The following is a 21270-nucleotide window of genomic DNA, read 5'->3' on the forward strand; positions in this document are numbered from 1 at the left end:
GTCGACCGTGTACGCGGCGGACGGGATGGAGACTGGCAAAAATAAGCGCGTAGGTGTAAGTTCTGCTCGGCTCAATCCCGCAACCCGCGGCGCGGCACGTCGCGTCGTGACAAGGCGGAGGAGGAGTGCGCGAGGGCCTCTTCTATTCTCAAGCTCCAATAGCATGTAGAAGAGAAACCCTTATAAGGAGGTCCAACTCCTCTTCCACTTCCGGGGTGGGACTAAACTTCCCACTACACCTAGTGCCATATAACCCACATGGGCCCTTAGAGATTTTTCAGAAATTGCTACATGGGCCTAGAGCCCATCTCAAATTTCAGCAGCTTTTCGGTTAAGAAGTGCTTATCGGCGCTGACCCCAGTTTAGCACGGATCGCTGGACGATTCGAACTCCATTGAAGCGGGTGGCAGTGAGAAAGACGCACGCTTCCAACCTTTCCACTGTCCTACGAAAGTGATCGGTCTTTACATGCATGCATGTATACAGGGTAGCCAAATACTACCAGCTACATGTATACAGGGTAGCCAAATACTACGTACTACATGTAGACAAATACTACATGCATAGTATTGTCCTATCTCCAGACTAATTGTGTGACCTCGACATCCACATGCAAGTTGCAATGCAATGCCGTCCTTACGTACAACTCTACGATCAGTTTTTCTTAGCTAAACTCCACGATCAGTTGATGCTGGATTAGTGGTACCTTTCAGATTGGCCCAATCGAGCCGATTCATGGGCCAGCCTGTACAGCAATACGGATGCTTCAAACTGTGAGATGGCAATAATATATACAGTATATAGAATGAGTGCTGCTTGACTCGCGAAAAAAAACGAGTGCTGCTTCTGATTGAACCTGGAGTTATCCAGGCAGGCAAGTCTGGTTAACCGGCACATGGCCTAGCAACAGCACGCACCATGGTGGAGCAGTACGGCACGTAAGGTAGCAGCAACATTCGGTCCTCGCTCGTCTCGGTCCACGAAATTTCCACCAATGCGCTGACTCGGAGGAAGAGGAATCCGGACCGACCCATGCACAGCCTATACCCGTGACGAGCACAGCAAACACGTCTCTGCGCTCTTATAATACTCGAGGAAATACGGTATACGATAACCAACACATGCAATGATTCAGTGCAAGGCAGGGGATAGGGCAGTGCCGAGTGCGCATGCGGATTACTAGCAGTTAGCGTCGTGCCAAGCCTGTGCCCATGCCGGAGCGATCATTGGTCAACCAAATCCAGCTGCTCCGACTGCAGAGTCCGGCCATGAACTGTGTACTAGCATTTCGTAGTACGTGCGTGATCGGAACCGCGCGCCCGCCAGCCCATGCGGGCGCGGGCTAGCCGGCTAGCTAGGCGGTCAGCGTCCACGATCGAGCTCGAGCACTATAAATAGGACGCCACCCTATGCATCTCGGCTCATCGAGCTCGCATCACAGGAGTTATCTCTGGCTAGTCACGTCGCATCAAAGCCGAAGAAGCAATGGCCGCCTTCGCCACCAGGTCCGCGGCCTTCCTTGGCCTCGCCGTCGTGCTCTGTTTCCTCGCCGGCGCGGCGAGCGCGCAGCAGCTCTCTCCCAACTTCTACTCGAGGTCTTGCCCCAACCTGGCGTCCATCGTGCGGTCGGGGATGACCGCCGCATTGCAGACGGAGAGGCGGATGGGCGCGTCCATCCTCCGCCTCTTCTTCCACGACTGCTTCGTCAATGTGAGCAACACCGTTCCTCTCTACTGTTGATTGTGTTTGTTCTGCTATGTGTATCAAATGTGCTGAGGTTTAACTGTGTTTGTTCTGCTATGTATCGGCAGGGGTGTGACGGCTCGATTCTGCTTGACGACACCTCGACGTTCACCGGCGAGAAGAACGCCGGGCCGAACGCCAACTCGGCGCGTGGGTTCGAGGTGATCGACGCCATCAAGACCCGGGTCGAAGCCGCGTGCAGGGCCACCGTCTCCTGCGCCGACATCCTCGCGCTCGCCGCCCGTGACGGTGTCAACCTGGTTAGTCCTCGCGCGCGATCGACCAGCTTCAACGGTCGCTGACCCGTAGTACAAAACTACACGTTCTGCACTTATTTCACTGGAGTAGCCATGGCTGACTCGGCCGAGCCGTTGCGTGCGTGCAGCTCGGAGGTCCCACGTGGAGCGTGCCGCTGGGGCGCAAGGACTCGCGCACGGCGAGCCAGAGCGCGGCCAACGCGAACCTCCCGGGGCCCGGCTCCAGCCTCGCCACGCTCATCGCCATGTTCGGCAACAAGAACCTGTCGCCGCGGGACATGACGGCGCTCTCCGGCGCGCACACCATCGGGCGCTCGCAGTGCCAGTTCTTCCGCAACCGCATCTACAACGAGCGCAACATCAACGCCAGCTTCGCGGCGCTGCGGCAGCGGACGTGCCCGCGGTCGGGCGGCGACGGCAACCTCGCGCCCTTCGACGTGCAGACCGCCGACGGGTTCGACAACGCCTACTACCAGAACCTGGTCGGGCAGCGCGGCCTCCTGCACTCGGACCAGGAGCTCTTCAACGGCGGGTCGCAGGACGCGCTGGTGCGGCAGTACAGCAGCAGCCCCAGCCAGTTCTCCGCCGACTTCGTCACGGCCATGCTGAAGATGGGCGGCCTGCTGCCGTCGTCCGGGACGCAGACGGAGGTCAGGTTGAACTGCAGGAGACCCAACTAAAAAGTACACACATAACAAGTGTGCTAAATAATGATTGATGCCTTGGAAAACCAGGCATTGGTCAGGTTCACGTATGTATGTGTATGTATGATGAAGAACACCAAATGTACAAACGCTCGTTTGCTCAATCCGGGGCGAACGTGCAAACTACAAAGTATCAAAATGTATGTTGGTCGTAAAAGTGTATCATGATCATCATCATCAATACAGAACAATGGGATGGTGCAATCATCATAATTAAAGAAAATAATCTCCAATCTAATGCCTAATGTACGGTGGTGTTCACTATTATGGTGGCTGACTGATTGGCTTCTTTGTAAGCACAGCTCACATTATGGGTACATGGATGTGATGTATACCATACTTCTTGCTTGTAGCACGACCGACCCGCCTATAGTTGACATTTTTTTTTCTTAAATATGCATGAGTGTGCATACCATATATTAAAGGAGAAAGACAAAGAAAGCCCCTACAAAAGTTTACAAGCACTCCACATTGACCACCCTCCACCTAAAACCACATTCTACTCCTCACTACTCGCCCACCTCTCTACACTACTGAGGATAGGGTCTATTTGTCCTTTGATAGCATAAATGTCTATGACCAACGACAGACTGGCAGGTGAGGAAGGCCGAAGGGGGCGGAGGGGAAGAGGGGCTCCCGATAAGCTCTCTGAGTGGAGGAGGCTCGTTGGAGCATGTCAACGCGGTGAACCTCGTACCTGGTGCACTAGCCGCCCACAAGTCACCATACAAGTGTGTAAAAAAATCTAAAAGTAGTTTAGCATGTATGCATAACATATAACTACCATGTGACAAATAATCAAAAGTAAATTTCAATAACATTTTAAGAAACAAAAATACAAAAAATGAACATTTATTGTGTTAATGGGCCAAATGTATGGCCCAATCTAAAATGAGAACTATTCATCATATTTTAGTTTTTAGTAGAACAATGTCCGTGCGTTGCAAGGATATAAATGTTCTAGTACGTTAGCTTATGATTTACCTGTCCATAATAATGTGATTGTGTAAATAAATGTTCGTAAAATTCTTCCCATAAATTACCTTATATTTTGATCAGAAGTTTGGTAAGTGAATTAAAATGAAATTGGTTCAGAAAGTAAGTAAATTAAATTTATTAATTATCATACATAAAAGGTTGGACGAAGGGTGATGGGAAGAAAGATGAAGCGGGAACCTTACGTTCTTTTTAGGTAGTAGAGATTTCAGTAGTTGTAAGTCTAATTTCAAATCTAAAATTTTGAGACATAATACATGTATGTTTTGTGTGCGTACTAAATTATTTTCATGTTTTTGAAACATTTATAAAGCGTATAACACCACAGGGGTGGGTGCACCAGATGTTCTCCCCCGGTGAACCCTGGTTGCATGTGGCGTCACCCTACACCTTGGCTGGTTACCATATATTTCAGTGGCAAAGTCATACACTTCAACATTTTTGTTGAGTAGAAATTAGGAGTGAGTGGCAAGGATTTGGCTCTTAAATAGATTTTTTTAAGAGGGGTGGGTCTGGATTTTTACATTACCGCTATTACTTGAAAATACAGTTTCATTTATTAGATGAATTTTTAAATAAAGATTTAATTCGAATTTATTCATGATAAAACATCAATAAATATCTATTGACGCATGAACATTTTGTACCTCGATGTGTGCCGTGAGGTTAGGGGTTCGATGCCCTAACCTTAAAGTTTACCCCTTTTTTGGCTAAAAAAGATGTTGATGCTAGTGTGCCGTGAGGTCCGGGGTTCCACACTTATCGGAAGGGAGAAGGGTGCGTAGAAAGGAGATGTGTTTACTTGATTGGACGGCTACACGCGGGCCGATCTGACAATGGGGGGCGACCGGCGTGAGACCCTAGCCGTTCAACCAGCGCAGAGCACCAGCCAGATACGTTACTCTCTTCCTCTTGAATTACTCACGTCTAGATATATCCATTTCGGTGACAAGTAATTTAGGGTGAAGCCAAGTCAGCCAACTTGTTGAGAAAGCATACTCATTATTGTAATCGTTGCTACCCAGTGTCCACGTTCCTGCATGCAAATGGCTTCAGATATGTGGTCGTGCAGTGCTGTTTCCGACCGAGTTGCGGCATACCAGAACTGGTCATCCCCATCAGGCAATCACAATAGTAGGGCACCGAGGCCGTACAGTGACGATGAGGGCCGACCGGTTTGCCCCGGTGCGCGGTGCGGCGGCAGCAGCAGGTTTGGTGCGATATCGAGTTGTGGAGCAGGAAAGCACTCGCAACAGACAGGGTGGGCGGCACATGGATGCGCGTACCTGCGGAAACGGTCTCTCGTGGGTGGTGGCCAGCGCGCCGCTCGCGGAGACGCGTGCCCAGCCCATCCAAGGTGCGTTTCTATCCATATGCGCCAGTATTCTGATCAGGGGTGCCGCCCCCGCTCTGCAGGCCTATTTGGTTTTCAATGGGGGATGGAGGTCGATGAATTCTTCATGGACATGAAGTCCGACGAGGAGCCGGAGCTGCAGGAGGTGGCCACGATCATGAGGCATGTCCATCGGGCACTGGCGGCATGAAGGTCGTCTACGTCTCCGATGACAAGTAGTAGACTAGTTTTATCTATTGGGTTGCATGTTTGAGTACCTTCGACCGGCGGCTCCTCTTCGGCGGCCAGGGTGGGGTGGCAGCTCCCCTCCATGTAGGTGCTCTACTCGCTCTACTCCGCGTGGATCTGCACCAGGCCGGCTTCTAGAGGCTTCCTCGGCAGTCCTGTGGCGGTGGCTCGCCGATCTGGACGGCTGTGGCCGGATCGACGGGTTGCGCGGGTTGGCCCGGCAGCTCTTTCCGGCGAGTTCGGGATGGGGTGGCAGCCCTCCCTCTCAGCTTGTCCTCTCCGACGTGTTTGGGCGGGGTGGCAGCCCCCCTTCTTGGTCCTGGTGCTCAGCGTTCTGGTCTTTGGTCTGTTCTGCGACAGTGTGGCTGTGGCGGGTTGCCTAATCTGGCCTGCGGCTGGGTCTGGCTCGCTAGCGCTTGTTGGCGGCGAGCTTGGTGGCTCCTGTGTGGTGGTGACGCCGTCATCCCACAGGAGGTGTGTGGGCCAGTGGCGGTGCGGGCCGGCGGCGCTTTGTCGTCGGTGGCCCGACGTGGGGATGTGCTGTCAAGTCTACTCCGAGCGAAAGTTTGCCCGGCTCTTGCCGGCCGGCGGTGGCGGCACCTACGGGCGTCGTTTCCCTTCTTGAAGGCGCCGCCGTGGAGTTTCTTCGACACGCTTCATTCTCAGATCTGGTTCTTCGGGCGAAAGCCTAGACCCATCTGGGTTGGGCAACGACGTCGCCCCCGCGGCGTTTCCCCCTTTGGGGCGTTGCTTTGAAGACCGATGATCCTTCTCCGCGCTTCCCTTGGGCTGGACATACACGGCATCACGTTGGCAGGTGGCCAACCGGTGATGCGAGGTGGGTGTGGCGACGACGATGGTGGCGAGCAGAGCTGGGTCGCGGCTTGTCCTTCTGATGTCGAAGGTCCGGTGCGCCAATGGGTGTGCCTATGCTGATTTCTGGCGGTGACAGAGAAGTCGGAGCTGCGGGCGGCAGGGCCACTGCGGCAACGATGACTTCATGAGGGCGGTTTTCAGTGGACGGTGCTCTCCGGATATTGCGTTGGACTAGGTCGATGCGAGGCTTGCAACTTTCTCCTGTGAAACTCGTCAGCAAAATCGGAGCTGTCCTGTCATCGACGCTTTGGTCGACTGTTTGGCGTTTGTGGCCAAGTCGTCCACGAGTGCCCCATGTGGGGTTTGTAATCTTGGTTTTCGCCCGGTTTTCCTCTAATTAACCGGGCAACTCTCTTCTTCTTAATCAATGAAAATGGCAAATCTTTTGCCTCGTTTTTAAAAAAATAAAAAATTTAAGGTACATGATTGCATCCCGGACTCGTCCGCAGACGTATAGAGGTACGATTAGCTTAGGTCTGGCTCTAATTAGGCTTACATAAATTTCAGTGTCGAAGCAAAGACCAGCTATCAATCGAAGGCACCCACCCACCGACTCACGTACTACTCAGAGCAAAAGCCGCTGAAACCCAGAGCCAAGACGCTGCTTTTTGCCATGCTCCGAACGTTCGCACACCACGCAAAGACGGAGATAAAGCGATGATGCCCCCGGTCGCGCTCCGGCTTTGTTCCCCAAAGGAGAGGACCGACCCTACCCTACCCCCCATAGCCGCCCGATCGCCGGTGTTGGACGCCACGCGCACCGTGGTGCGCCGCGCACAGACGCAACCTGCTTGCTCTCAAGGCCACCATGCACTCTCGTCAACCAGCCAATCACCCAGTGCGCCTCAGATTACGTTACGTGCGTTCAGATTGGTACACTACAGAACTCTGACGATCACGACGACCGGCAGGCAGCAGCCGAGCGCTATAAGTACACTGTTCTCTAGCAGCCCGACCACATCCATTGCTGAAGCCGCTCTATGACTGTGTGTGCTCTGTTCTGTCGCAGTAGCAGACTGAGCTGAGAGGGCCGGGATGGGTTTCTTGTTCGCCGCCAGGGGCTGCGTTGCTGCTGCCGCTCTCCTCTGCGTGATCCTTCCTTGCCACGCGAAGCTCTCCACCAGGTTCTACGCCAGGACGTGCCCGAACGTGGAGGCCATCGTGCGGTCGGTGATGGCGCCGGCCGTCGCCGCGGAGCCGCGGATGGGCGCCTCCATCATTCGGCTCTTCTTCCACGACTGCTTCGTCAACGTGAGCCCGTCGCATTTCTCCATTCTCCTCGGCTCTGCCTGGCTGTGGCTAGCTCCTTCCCTGAGATTAATTAAATTAACACGCGTGCGTATGCTTGCTTGCACAGGGATGTGACGCGTCGATCCTCCTGGACGACACGCCGACCTTCACCGGCGAGAAGAACGCCGGCGCGAACGTCAACTCCGTGCGCGGCTACGAGGTGATCGACGCCATCAAGGCGCGCGTCGAGGCGTCCTGCAAGGCCACCGTGTCCTGCGCCGACATCGTCGCATTGGCAGCCCGCGACGCCGTCAACCTGGTGAGTGCACGTCCCGGTCCGTCGGTGGTAACACCTTATATACAGCTCGCAATGTGTCGCTAACGCGAAGTAATCTGCGCGGCAGCTCAGGGGCCCGACGTGGAACGTGCCGCTGGGCCGGAAGGACTCGCGCACGGCGACGCAGAGCGCCGCCAACGCGAACCTCCCGGGGCCCGGCTCCAGCGCCGCGTCGCTCGTCTCGGCGTTCGCGGCCAAGGGGCTGTCGGCGCGCGAGATGACGGCGCTGTCCGGCGCGCACACCGTGGGGCGGGCGCGCTGCCTCTTCTTCCGCGGCCGCATCTACGGGGAGACCAACATCAACGCCACCTTCGCGGCGGCGCGGCGACGGACGTGCCCGCAGGCCGGCGGGGACGGCAACCTCGCGCCGTTCGACGACCGGACGCCGGACGCGTTCGACAACGCCTACTACACCAACCTGGTGGCGCGGCGCGGGCTGCTGCACTCGGACCAGGAGCTGTTCAACGGCGGGCCGCAGGACGCCCTGGTGAGGAAGTACAGCGGCAATGGCAAGATATTCGCCGGCGACTTCGCCAAGGCCATGGTCAAGATGGGGGGCCTCATGCCGGCCGCCGGGACGCCGACGGAGGTCAGGTTGAACTGCAGGAAGGTTAACTAAGGATGGTTACAAATTGCATGTTTGTGACTTAAGATCACAAACTTGGTTAACATCACACACAATCTAGTATGAGATTGTGACCGACTGACGCGAGCAGGAGTATTATATCTTAATCGGGTAATGTAGTTAGTTATGTGCTTCTTCGGCAAAATGAATTGCTCAGCGCACTTCACTTTTCTGACTGAAACATGGGTAGTAAGAGATTAAGATTGGAGAAGATGACACTGCTGTACAAAAGCATGTAGAGGGATACACTTGTCAAAAGTGAAACCGCGTACCTGGAAGACAAAATAACTTACTCCTACATCACACGAGTACATCTCCTGGGTGGTCGAACAATTTGCGTGCGTAGCTGCCCTGGTTATCGCTTTGTCGGTGAGCTCGCACTAGTGCTGTAGTGCACTGCATTGCCTGGTGCTTTCATCGGTGCCCTTTCTGTCGTCAACCTTTGCTGATGAGCAGCACCTGCAACAGCACTACATTTCTTGAGCTAGCTTTGCACATTTCCGAGGGGCACGTAGCTTCTTCAGGTAAATTAGTAGGAGTACTGTAAAACTGTTTTCCCCGTAAAACAGAAAGTACTGTAGAAAGGTTTTGACGCCCGCAGTTTCTATCTCGATCCCGAATGAGCGGATGATTTGTTCTCATCCCAAAATGTCCATGTGAAGCTGCAAATGAGTTACCCCCGCAAAAGAAAAGAAAAACTGCAAATGAGTGAAGCACACTGCCAGTGCAGAAGTTTCACTGGCACAGATCTGCGTATTTACTACTGACATGCATACCGACCGAACATCGGTCGTTAGGCACCGGCAGGCATCAGCGGCAGGAGTACTACTATACTGCGAGTAGGTAACGAAGCATAAAGTGTGATTACTTGTCCACAATAGCTTGCTTGTCAGGATTACAAGATATACGAACGTTGGTTGGCTTGAGTGGGCAAACATGATCTGTTTTGTCTCGGAAGATGAGCAGAGCGCCCAAGTTGCAATTTACAAACATGATTTCACCAACACGCGCGAACCGAACCAAACCACAGCGCTCTACATCGATCTGATCTAGCGCTAACGCCACTACAGTCCAACCTTAATCCGCCCACCAGTCAGCTTCCGGGGTGCAGATTAGTCAACTAATCCAGCGCGAGTTCAGCGTCGGCCATGGCGCCATGCTGGATCCTGCATTGCCACTATGCAAGCACGGGCAAGCTAGCCGGAGAAACGCGGACCGCTATACATATCCTCCTACGTGCTTCCCTTCTCATCAACCACCAACCTGCCGGGGCCGGGGTCCAGCCTCGCCACCCTCATAACCATGTTCGGCAACAAGGGGCTGTCGCCGCGGGACATGACGGCGCTGTCCGGCGCGCACACCGTCGGGCAGGTCCGGTGCACCACCTTCCGCGACCGCATCTACAACGACGCCAACATCAACGCCTCGTTCGCGGCGCTCCGGCAGCAGACGTGCCCGCAGTCATCCGGCGGCGGCGACGGCACGCTCGCGCCCGTCGACGCGGCGACGCCGGACAAGTTCGACAACTACTACTACCAAAACCTCATGAGCAGGCAGGGCCTTTTCCACTCCGACCAAGAGCTGTTCAACGGCGGGTCGCAGGATGCGCTGGTGAAGAAGTACAGAGGTAATGCTGGCATGTTCGCCGCCGACTTCGCCAAGGCGATGGGGAGGATGGGCAGCCTCATGCCGTCTGCAGACACGCCCAGGGAGGTCAGGTTGGACTGCAAGAAGGTCAACTGGACGACGAATCTTTGCTGAAGATTATTAAACGGTGTAAAAGGGTTGTTAAGTGGCCCCCGCGTTGTCCGCCTGGGCGACTCGGGCGGCGCTCGATCCGCTTTTTCCGGCGTCGTCCCTGTGCGCCTTCCCCTCGCCGCCGCCGGTCGGCGTCATCGGGCCTTGCCCGGGCGGCTGACGGCGGCGGCGGGGTTCCGTTCCCGTGGATCTTTGGGCAACGTGTTTGACGAGATGCAGATGGCGGCTGGCGGCTGTGAAGGTTGATGCTGCAGCGGCAGCTCCGGCGCTCCACGTATCTGGCGGAAGCATGGCTTGGGATAACTAGGTCGGCATCATGGACGCTCGTGACGCAGTCATCTTCGTTGACAGGACCACTGGAGCATGCACATATGTTGCTCTTCTGCGTCTTGTGCTGTGACTTCCTCCGACCTGAGAGCACATCCATGCTAGGGCCACTGCTCCATGGGTGCATTTTTGGCGTTGGTGCGTAGTGCTCATGGTGGTTGTTCCCTCAGGTTCGGCCGTGAATCTGGTCCACAGGCTGCTGTGTGGTTGTGGGCTAGACTGGTTACCTGAAGATCTTCAACCTGGATGATCTGCGTCCACTGGCGAGGACGGTGGAGGTAGTGGCAGCTCGTGGAGCTGCCGTCTGATACAGATCAGTCAACAGCTGCTACTTGTGAGGATGGTGTAGGCCTTCAGAGTGTCCCCATCCCGGGATTTTGGTGGTGCCGATAGTCCTTCTTCCCCGTCAAAGTCTTTGTTAGATGGTGGCGAGAGAAGATCTTGTCTCGTCTTGTCAGCTTGCTCGTACGGGTGTGGACATCCCCCGTCACAAGGACCGTGCGCATATGCAACTACTAGGATCGAGGAAAGTGGAGGAGACGACACAAGACTACTTCGATTGGGTGGTACTTCTTTAGTACCTAGTCTCGAGCTCCGTGGTGAAAACCATAGGTTTGACCCTAGTTGGTCATATCTGGCAATGGCGGCGTTCTTTTTCGTCGTTACCCTAATGAGGGCATTGCTCGGAATTGGCTCGAACAACATCTTCAGGGTGAAAACCCATGATCTAACCTTGGTGTGGTTGGATTCGGCGACGGCGGCGCTTGAACGTCGTTCCCTTCCTGGAGGCGTCGCTTCTGAAGAGCCTTTCTCATAGTCCTTGTGTTGTGAAGAGATGGTTGACGCCGATGGTCACTGCTGTATACCGTTTATCGTTGCTTTCAATTCTTCGGGTTTTCTTTTCTCCACCTAGGCATAGCTTTGGTCTTTTATGACTTTGCTCTTTGCCGAAGTGATCGTGTGTGTGCGTGTGTTGTGTTGGCTGTGTGCATCCTATTTGTGCAGAGGCCGGGTGTGTACTCATTATGATTGTATCCCTCGATGCTACACTATGAGTCAATAAAAAATCACCCTTTGTCGAAAAAAGGGTTGTTAAGTGTTTACTCATATTGCTATGTCAACATGGAGCTAATTATTCACATATACTCCCTCCATTCACTATTATAAGATTTTTTAACATTTTTTCCTGAATCGAATGTATGTAGACATTTTATAAAGTTATGGAGACAATTTTCTTCAGCAAACATGGTAAATCCTAGCAAAAAAACTCTGCATGACAAGGATTTGTCATGCTTGCTCAAAGACGACTAGCAATGTGTGTTGAAAGAAATTGTCATGCTCGTGACGATATAATTTGCCACCCCGGATGTCAAATTGCCATGCTTAAAAAAATCTGACGTTAGATTTGATGCTAAATCTTAAATTTAAGCATGCCGAGCAATATACGATACTATTCATATGTATTAATGTTAGATTTTGCCTCTAAAAATGTTAGATTCATTGATTTCAAAAAACGCAAGTAAGTTGCAATTATTTAATTTATGCTAAAAAATTGAGTAACTAATGACAAAAAATGGACAAACAAAGTTAGGAAAGAATAATATAAACAAATGGGAAAAAGGAGCATAAGGCAAAAAAAAAGAACATAAAAAAGGAACTCAAAAGGGGGGAATGCAAGGGAGAGAGAAAAAACAATTTGGTGCTAAACTAAATTATGTTAATGGTGTGGGTGCTAAAGATTCTCGAAGTTATCATGCCCTGCTAAGGTAATTTCTTGTTGTTAGGAGAACCCTCCATGGTACCCGCTGAAACGTCTCCAACGTATCTATAATTTTTTATTGTTCCATGCTATTATATTATCTGTTTTGGGTGTTTTATATGCATTAATATGCTATTTTATATGATTTTTGGGACTAACCCATTAATCTAGAGCCCAGTGCCAGTTCTTGTTTTTTTCCTTGTTTTAGAGTTTCGCAGAAAAGGAATATCAAACGGAGTCCAAACGGAATAAAACTTTTGCGATGATTTTTCTTGGACCAGAAGACACCCAGGAGACTTGGAGTGCAAGTCAGAAGAGCCACGAGGCGGCCACAAGGGTGGAGGGCGCGCCCCCCGACCTTGTGGGCCCCTAGGTGACCCCTTGACCTAGAGCTTCCTCCTATATATTCTCATATACCCCAAAAACTTCCACGGGAGCCACGAAACCACTTTTCCACCGCTGCAACCTTCTGTACCCGTGAGATCCCATCTTGGGGCCTTTTCCGGCATCCCGCCGGAGGGGGATTCGATCACGGAGGGCTTCTACATCAACACAATTGCCTCTCCGATGAAGCGCGAGTAGTTTACCACAGACCTACGGGTCCATAGCTAGTAGCTAGATGGCTTCTTCTCTCTCTTTGATTCTCAATACAAATTTCTCCTCGATGTTCTTGGAGATCTATTCGATGTAATACTCTTTTGCGGTGTGTTTGCCCAGATCTGATGAATTATGGATTTATGATTAGCTTATCTATGAATATTATTTGAATCTTCTCTGAATTCTTATATGCATGATTTGATATCTTTGCAAGTCTCTTCGAACTATCGATTTGGTTTGGCCAACTAGATTAGTTTTTCTTGCAATGGGAGAAGTGCTTAGCTTTCGGTTCAATTTTGCGGTGTCCTTTCCTAATGACAGTAGGGGCAGCAAGGCACGTATTGTATTATTGCCATCGAGGATAAAAAGATGGGGTTTTCATCATAATGCTTGAGTTAATTCCTCTACATCATGTCATCTTGCTTAAGGCGTTACTCCGTTCTTTATGAACTTAATACTCTAGATGCATTCTAGATAGCGGTCGATGTGTGGAGTAATAGTAGTAGATGCAGAATCGTTACGGTCTACTTGACACGGACGTGATGCCTATATTCATGATCATTGTCTTAGATATTGTCATAACTTTGATCTTTTCTATCAATTGCTCGGCAGTAATTTGTTCACCCACCGTAATAATTTCTATCTTGAGAGAAACCTCTAGTGAAACCTATGGCCCCCGGGTCTATTTTCCATCTTATAAGTTTCCGATCTACAATTCTAGTTTCCTATTTATTTTTTTTGCAATCTTTTACTTTCCGTTCCATAAACCAAAAATACCAAAAATATTGCTTTATTGTTTATCCATCTCTATCAGATCCCACGTTGCATATAACCGTGAAGGGATTGAGAACCCCTTTATCACGTTGGGTGCAAGTTGGTGTTTGTTTGTGCAGGTATTCGGTGGCTTGCGCGTTGTCTCCTACTGGATTGATACCTTGGTTCTCAAAACCGAGGGAAATACTTACTCTACTTTGTTGCATCACCCTTTCCTCTTCAAGGGAAAAACCAACGCAAGCTCAAGAGGTAGCAGGAAGAATATCTGGCGCCGTTGCCGGGGAGATCTACGCCAAGCCGAGACATACCAAGTACCCATCATAAACTCTCATTCCTCGCATTACATTATTCGCCATTCGCCTCTCATTTTTCTCTCCCCCACTTCTAAAGCGATTTTCGGAAAGATTCGCCTTTTCTTCGCCCCTCTCCTGTTCATCTTCTTCGCTTGCTTTTTGTGTGCTCGTGTGTTGGATTGCTTGCTTTGTCGCGATGGCTCAGGATAATACCAAATTGTGTGACTTTTCCAACACCAATAATAATGATTTTATTAGTACTCCGATTGCTCCCGATGCTAATGCGGAATCTTGTGAAATTAATTCCGCTTTGCTGAATCTTGTTATGAAAGATCAATTTTCTGGCCTTCCCAATGAAGATGTCGCATCCCATCTTAATAATTTCGTTGATTTGTGTGATATGCAACAGAAAAAAGACGTGGATAATGATATTGTTAAATTGAAGCTATTTTCTTTCTCACTTCGAGATCGTGCTAAAACTTGGTTTTCATATTTGCCTAAAAATAGTATTGATTCATGGAACAGGTGTAAAGATGCTTTTATTTCCAAGTATTTTCCTCTTGCTAAGATCGTCTCCCTTAGGAACGATATTATGAATTTTAAGCAACTTGATCATGAACATGTTGCACAATCTTGGGAGAGGATGAAATTGATGATTAGAAATTGCTCTACTCATGGTTTGAATTTGTGGATGATTATACAAATTTTTTATGCCGAATTAAATTTTGCTTCTAGAAATCTTTTAGATTCGGCCGCGAGAGGCACTTTTATGGAAATTACTTTAGGAGAAGCTACTAAACTCCTAGATAATATTATGGTTAATTATTCTCAATGGCATACCGAAAGATCTTCCAGTAGTAAAAAAGTGCATGCAATTGAAGAGATTAATGTTTTGAGTGGAAAGATGGATGAGCTTATGAAATTTTTTGCTAATAAGAGTGCTCCTCCTAATGATATGCCTTTGTCTACTTTGATTGAAAATAATAATGAATCTATGTATGTGAATTTTGTTGGTAGGAATAATTTTGGTAATAACGCGTATAGAGGTAATTTTAATCCTAGGCCGTTTCCTAGTAATTCCTCTAATAATTATGGCAATTCCCAAAACAATTCTTATGGAAATTATAATAAGATGCCCTCTGAATTTGAGAATAGTTTTAAAGAATTTATAAGTTCGCAAAACAATTTCAGTGCTTTGATTGAAGAAAAATTGCTTAAGATTCACTACTAGGGAAAACCTTATACACAGAACTTTAGCAGTAGCGCTGGGTAAAATAGGGCGCTACTGCTACTTAGCAGTACCGCGGGGAAAGGAAGGCGCTACTGCTATGAACATAGCAGTAGCGCGGCAAGGGAAAAGAGCGCTACTACTAAAATTACCCCACCGTTGCCGCCATGCTAGGTTTAGTAGTAGGGCTTTCCTATGAAACGCAGCTAGCAGTAGCGTTTGCTCCAAAACCGCGCTACTGCTAATCCAGCCTAATCCCCCCACGCGCCCGCTCGTTTCCTCACTCTCCTGTCTCACTGTCGCGGGCGTTGTCCTCCTCCTGCCATCGCCCCCATCGCCGCATTGCCGCCGCCGGCGTCGCCGCCATCCTCCAGCCTCGGTAAGCCTCCTCCTTCTCCTCTTCCTCCTCCCTCCTCTAGTTGCCACTCCTCCCTCCTCCGACCCACTCCTCCTCCCCTCATCCCTCCCTCTGCTCCTCCCTCCTCGGCCCCACTCCTCCTCCCCTCGTCCCTCCCCCTGCCCCTCCCTCCTCTAGCCGCCCCTCCATCAACATCACCTCCTCCCTCCATAGCCCCTCATCCCTCCACAGCCCCTACTCCCTCCCCCTCCTCCATCCACAGCCCCTCCTCCCTCCATAGCTTTAGTTGATAGTATAGACAGGTAGAATGTAGGTTTTTTCAATAGTATAGATAGGTAGAATTTTGTAGAATGTACATAGAATTTAAGTGGTTAATAGAACTAGTTTATTTATAGTAAGTGCTTAATAGAATTAGTTGAATTAGTAAGAAAATTAATTATTTTTATTTATAGTAAGTGCTTAGTTGAACTAGTTGAATTAGTAAGAAAATTAATTATTTTTATTTATAGTAAGTGCTTAGTTGAACTAGTTGAATTAATAGAACTAGTTTATTTTTAGTAAGAAAATTTAGGTATGGAAAATTTAATTATTTTTATGTCATTATCACTTTGTGATCAAAGAATGCTATATGAGATTTGATGATCTAAAATTTTACTCGGTGGAATATGCAGGCTTTGTAGAGTCGTGTCTCTTTGGAGTGATCGTCATCTGAGCTACCTCTAATTCCTCTATACCTGAGTTGGTGAGCTAAAAGTCCACCTCCTCCTTCTCCACTCCTTGGTGTGTTGAATAGAGTAGAACTAGGGTATTTAGTCGGTGAGCTCATGTGTGAATGCTTATGATAATTGATCCGGATGGAATTCCAAGTTTAAGCATCATTGTATGTGTATGAACATCTTTGTATCGCAGGGAAAATCCAAGTGGCCTATGTTTTGCCGGAGTGTTGATTCATTTCCGTTCCGGCAAATTTCAGGCGCTCGATATGTCCTATTTTAGCAAAGGTCATGTCGGATTTTTCCGTGAATTTAAGCATGACTTGTGCTCGAATATGTAGGAAATATCGAGTGCCACGGATTTATGTGTTGAGTTTCCTGGTAGTTGCCTTCGATCGATTTTCAATTAATGTTTCGACTATGAACATAGGAAATGTCTGACGACGAAAAGGATTTCGGTATGTGTGAATACTGCAAAGACGAGCGCGGCCTATGCGACAGACATTTCCTAGTTGATGATAGGCGCTTCAGCATCAAGCTAGATGAGAACTTCGAAGTGGATACAGTACGTCACAACGACAAGTCTTTTTTCGTAATTAAGCATGATTTCTGCTTCTTTTGCTTCAACTTATAATTTTAATTTTTTACAATTCTACTAGCGTATCCCCTGCCATGCAAGAATTTTTGTCTTCGATAAGATTGGTTTCAGTCCTATGAAAACTATGGTGGTAAAGAGAGTTAACTTGAAGACCGAGCATGGTTATACTTTCAACGTAAAATTATACAATGCAGACACCTACACCTATTTTGAATGCAAAAATTGGAGAGCACTATGGAAGGCTTATGCATTTGAGCCTGATATGCTTATCACCTTTGATATTCGTCCGGAAGATGATATTGAAGGCAATATCGACATCTGGGTCGATGTTCAGACGCCTCCAATTCTACCATTATGTGAGTTTCTCAACCATATTTATGTCTTCGATATTGTTTATTCAAAAATAGTTGACAACTAATTTCTATTGACAGCTTATTTCCATTCAAGCAAACATGTCCGGCGCTTGGTAGACATGACCTACCACTTTCCGGGGGCTGAACTAAACTGCGAGGAGATAAGTTATTATGTTTCATGGCTTGAGGATCTTGATGCTGTCAAGAGAAATTATTTCCTGGACTTGAAAATCTTAGTACTCAAAACTTGCGACCAATAGTGTTCGTATTGAACTACGTGTTGGGGATCGTAGCAGAATTTAAAATTTTTCTACGCATCACCAAGATCCATCTATGGAGTATACTAGCAACGAGGGGAAAGGAGTGCATCTACATACCCTTGTAGATCGCGAGCGGAAGCGTTCCAATGAACGGGGTTGATGGAGTCGTACTCGCCGTGATCCAAATCACCGATGACCGAGTGCCGAACGGACGGCACCTCCGCGTTCAACACACGTACGGAGCAGCGACGTCTCCTCCTTCTTGATCCAGCAAGGGGGAAGGAGAGGTTGATGGAGATCCAGCAGCACGACGGCGTGGTGGTGGAAGTAGCGGGGTCTCGGCAGGGCTTCGCCAAGCTTCTGCGAGAGGGAGAGGTGTTGCAGGGGGAGAGGGAGGCGCCAGGGGCTGTCCTGCTGCTGCCCTTCCTCCCCCCCCACTATATATAGGCCCCTGGGAGGGGGGCGCCGGCCCTGGATCCCATCTACAAGGGGGGGGGGGCCAGGGGGGAAACTTGCCCCCCAAGTCAGGTGGGGCGCCCCCCACCCCTAGGGTTTCCAACCCTAGGCGCAGGGGGAGGCCCATGGGGGGCGCCCCAGCCCACTAGGGGCTGGTTCTCTTCCCACTTCAGCCCATGGGGCCCTCCGGGATAGGTGGCCCCACCCGGTGGACCCCCGGGACCCTTCCGGTGGTCCCGGTACAATACTGGTGACCCCCGAAACTTTCCCGGTGGCCGAAACTTGACTTCCTATATATAATTCTTCACCTCCGGACCATTCCGGAACTTCTCGTGACGTCCGGGATCTCATCCGGGACTCCGAACAACTTTCGGGTTTCCGCATACTAATATCTCTACAACCCTAGCGTCACCGAACCTTAAGTGTGTAGACCCTACGGGTTCGGGAGATATGCAGACATGACCGAGACGCCTCTCCGGTCAATAACCAACAGCGGGATCTGGATACCCATGTTGGCTCCCACATGTTCCACGATGATCTCATCGGATGAACCACGATGTCGAGGATTCAATCAATCCCGTATACAATTCCCTTTGTCAATCGGTACGTTACTTGCCCGAGATTCGATCGTCGGTATCCCAATACCTTGTTCAATCTCGTTACCGGCAAGTCACTTTACTAGTACCGTAATGCATGATCCCGTGGCTAACTCCTTAGTCACATTGAGCTCATTATGATGATGCATTACCGAGTGGGCCCAGAGATACCTCTCCGTCATACGGAGTGACAAATCCCAGTCTCGATCCGTGCCAACCCAACAGACACTTTCGGAGATACCCGTAATGCACCTTTATAGTCACCCAGTTACGTTGTGAAGTTTGGTACACCCAAAGCACTCCTACGGTATCCGGGAGTTGCACGATCTCATGGTCTAAGGAAATGATACTTGACATTGGAAAAGCTCTAGCAAACGAACTACACGATCTTTTATGCTATGCTTAGGATTGGGTCTTGTCCATCACATCATTCTCCTAATGATGTGATCCCGTTATCAACGACATCCCATGTCCATGGTCAGGAAACCGTAACCATCCATTGATCAACGAGCTAGTCAACTAGAGGCTTACTAGGGACATGGTGTTGTCTATGTATCCACACATGTATCTGAGTTTCCTATCAATACAATTCTAGCATGGATAATAAACGATTATCGTGAACAAGGAAATATAATAATAACCAATTTATTATTGCCTCCAGGGCATATTTCCAACAGTCTCCCACTTGCACTAGAGTCAATAACACAGCCAAGAACTCCTTCTTTGCTGATCTATTTTGAACTCTTTCAAAATCATGTCAAGGTGTGCGTTCTTTGAAAGTATCATCGGGCGTCTTGATCTATCTCTATAGATCTCGATGCCCAATATGTAAGCAGCTTTATCCAGGTCTTCCTTTGAAAAAACTCCTTTCAAACAACCCTTTATGCTTTCCAGAAATTCTACATCACTTCGGATCAACAATATGTCATTCACATATACTTATCAGAAATGTTGTAGCGCTCCCACTCACTTTATTGTAAATACAAGTTTCTAACAAACTTTGTACAAACCCAAAACTTTGATCACTCCATCAAAGCATATATTCTGACTCCGAGATGCTTGCTCTAGTCCATGGAAGGATCGCTGGACCTAGCATACCTTTTAGCATCCTTAGGATCGACAAAACCTTTCTGATTGTATCACATACAACCTTTCCTTACGAAGACTGGTAAGGAAACTTGTTTTTTTGACATCCATCTGCCAGATTTCATAAATGCAGCTAATGCTAACATGATTCCGACGGACTTAAGCATCGCTACGGATGAGAAAATCTCATCGTAGTCAACTCCTTGAACTTGTGAAAATACTCTTTGCCACAAGTCGAGCTTCATAGACGGTAACATTACCGTCCACGTCCGTCTTCTTCTTAAAGATCCATTTATCTCAATGGCTTGCCGATCATCGGGCAAGTTCACCAAAGTCCATGCTTTGTTCTGATACATGGATCCTATCTCAGATTTCATGGCTTCTAACCATTTGTCGGAATATGGGCCCACCATCGCTTCTCCATAGCTCGTAGGTTCATTGTTGTCTAGCAACATGACTTCCAAGACAGGATTACGTACCACTCTGAAGTAGTACGCATCCTTGTCGACCTACGAGGTTTGGTAGTGACTTGATCCGAAGTTTCACGATCAATATCATAAGCTTCCACTTCAATTGGTGTAGGTGCCACAGGAACAACTTCCTGTGCCCTGCTACACACTAGTTGAAGTGACGGTTCAATAACCTTATCAAGTCTCCACCATCCTCCCACTCAATTCTTTCGAGAAAAACTTTTCCTCGAGAAAGGACCTGTTTCTAGAAACAATCTCCTTGCTTCCAGATCTGAAATAGGAGGTATACCCAACTGTTTTGGGTATTCTATGAAGATGCATTTATCCGCTTTGGGTTCGAGCTTATCAGCCTGAAACATTTTCACATAAGCGTCGCAGCCCCAAACTTTTAAGAAACGACAACTTAGGTTTCTCTAAACGGTGTCGTCTCAACAGAATTGCGTGGTGCCCCTTTTAAAGTGAATGCGGTTGTCTCTAATGCCTAACCCACAAACGATAGTGTAATTCGATAAGAGACATCATGGTATGCACCATATCCAATAGGGTGCGGTTATGATGTTCGGACACACCATCACACTGTGGTGTTCCAGGCGGTATTAATTGTGAAACACTTTCCACAATGTCTTTAATTGTGTGCCAAACTCGTAACTCAGATACTCATCTCTATGATCATATCACAGCCATTTTATCCTCTTGTCACGACGATCTTCAACTTCACTCTGAAATTACTTGAACCTTTCAATAATTCAGACTTGTGTTTCATCAAGTAAATACACTCAGCATCTACTCAAATCATCTGTGAAGTAAGAACATAACGATATCCACTGCATGCCTCAACACTCATTGGACTGCATACATCAAAATGTATTACTTCCAATAAGTTGCTCTCTTGTTCCATCTCACTGAAAACGAGGCCTTTCAGTCATCTTGCCCACGTGGTATGATTTGCATGTCTCAAGTGATTCAAAATCAAGTGAGTCCAAACGATCCATCTGCATGGAGTTTCTTCATGCATATATAGCAATAGACATGGTTCGCATGTCTCAATCTTTTCAAAAACGAGTGAGTCCAAAGATCCATCTACATGGAGCTTCTTCATGCGTTTTATACCAATATGACTCAAGTGGCAGTGCCACAAGTATGTGGTACTATCATTACTATCTTATATCTTTTGGCATGAACATGTGTATCACTACGATCGAGATTCATTTTAGGTGCAAGACCATTGAAGGTATTATTCAAATAAACAGAGTAACCATTATTCTCCTTAAGTGAATAACCGTATTGCGATAAA

At 48.8% G+C, this 21270-nt stretch overlaps 3 protein-coding genes across 3 annotated transcripts; all 3 read left to right on the top strand.

Moving 5' to 3' along the window:
- Positions 1-1412: 1412 nt before the first annotated feature.
- LOC123168802 (peroxidase P7) lies at positions 1413-2942 on the top strand. Its single transcript, XM_044586668.1, has 3 exons — positions 1413-1710; positions 1812-2003; positions 2129-2942. The coding sequence occupies exons 1-3, from the start codon at positions 1486-1488 to the stop codon at positions 2678-2680; spliced, it is 969 nt and encodes a 322-aa protein (XP_044442603.1). The 5' UTR covers positions 1413-1485; the 3' UTR covers positions 2681-2942.
- A 4044-nt stretch (positions 2943-6986) lies between these two features.
- Positions 6987-8648, top strand: LOC123168804 (peroxidase P7). The gene is made up of 3 exons (XM_044586669.1): positions 6987-7409; positions 7516-7707; positions 7793-8648. Exons 1-3 carry the CDS (start codon positions 7194-7196, stop codon positions 8342-8344), a joined length of 960 nt encoding a protein of 319 aa, XP_044442604.1. The 5' UTR covers positions 6987-7193; the 3' UTR covers positions 8345-8648.
- A 638-nt stretch (positions 8649-9286) lies between these two features.
- Positions 9287-10111, top strand: LOC123171183 (peroxidase-like). The gene is made up of 2 exons (XM_044588797.1): positions 9287-9325; positions 9551-10111. Exons 1-2 carry the CDS (start codon positions 9287-9289, stop codon positions 10109-10111), a joined length of 600 nt encoding a protein of 199 aa, XP_044444732.1.
- The last annotated feature ends 11159 nt before the right edge of the window (positions 10112-21270 follow it).

This window comes from Triticum aestivum, chromosome 7D (genome assembly GCF_018294505.1).
Source record: "Triticum aestivum cultivar Chinese Spring chromosome 7D, IWGSC CS RefSeq v2.1, whole genome shotgun sequence".
Classification (NCBI taxonomy): Eukaryota; Viridiplantae; Streptophyta; class Magnoliopsida; order Poales; family Poaceae; genus Triticum; species Triticum aestivum.

What these genes read in the sequence shown, in the direction of transcription:
- LOC123168804 (XM_044586669.1), top strand. Translation starts at nt 7,194, where the DNA reads ATGGGTTTCTTGTTCGCCGCCAGGGGCTGCGTTGCTGCTGCCGCTCTC. An exon ending in TCCACGACTGCTTCGTCAAC is followed by an intron (nt 7,410 to 7,515) that starts GTGAGCCCGTCG and finishes TTGCTTGCACAG; the next exon opens with GGATGTGACGCGTCGATCCT. An exon ending in CCCGCGACGCCGTCAACCTG is followed by an intron (nt 7,708 to 7,792) that starts GTGAGTGCACGT and finishes TCTGCGCGGCAG; the next exon opens with CTCAGGGGCCCGACGTGGAA.
- LOC123171183 (XM_044588797.1), top strand. Translation starts at nt 9,287, where the DNA reads ATGATCTGTTTTGTCTCGGAAGATGAGCAGAGCGCCCAA. An exon ending in AAGATGAGCAGAGCGCCCAA is followed by an intron (nt 9,326 to 9,550) that starts GTTGCAATTTAC and finishes CGGGCAAGCTAG; the next exon opens with CCGGAGAAACGCGGACCGCT.
- LOC123168802 (XM_044586668.1), top strand. Translation starts at nt 1,486, where the DNA reads ATGGCCGCCTTCGCCACCAGGTCCGCGGCCTTCCTTGGCCTCGCCGTC. An exon ending in TCCACGACTGCTTCGTCAAT is followed by an intron (nt 1,711 to 1,811) that starts GTGAGCAACACC and finishes ATGTATCGGCAG; the next exon opens with GGGTGTGACGGCTCGATTCT. An exon ending in CCCGTGACGGTGTCAACCTG is followed by an intron (nt 2,004 to 2,128) that starts GTTAGTCCTCGC and finishes GCGTGCGTGCAG; the next exon opens with CTCGGAGGTCCCACGTGGAG.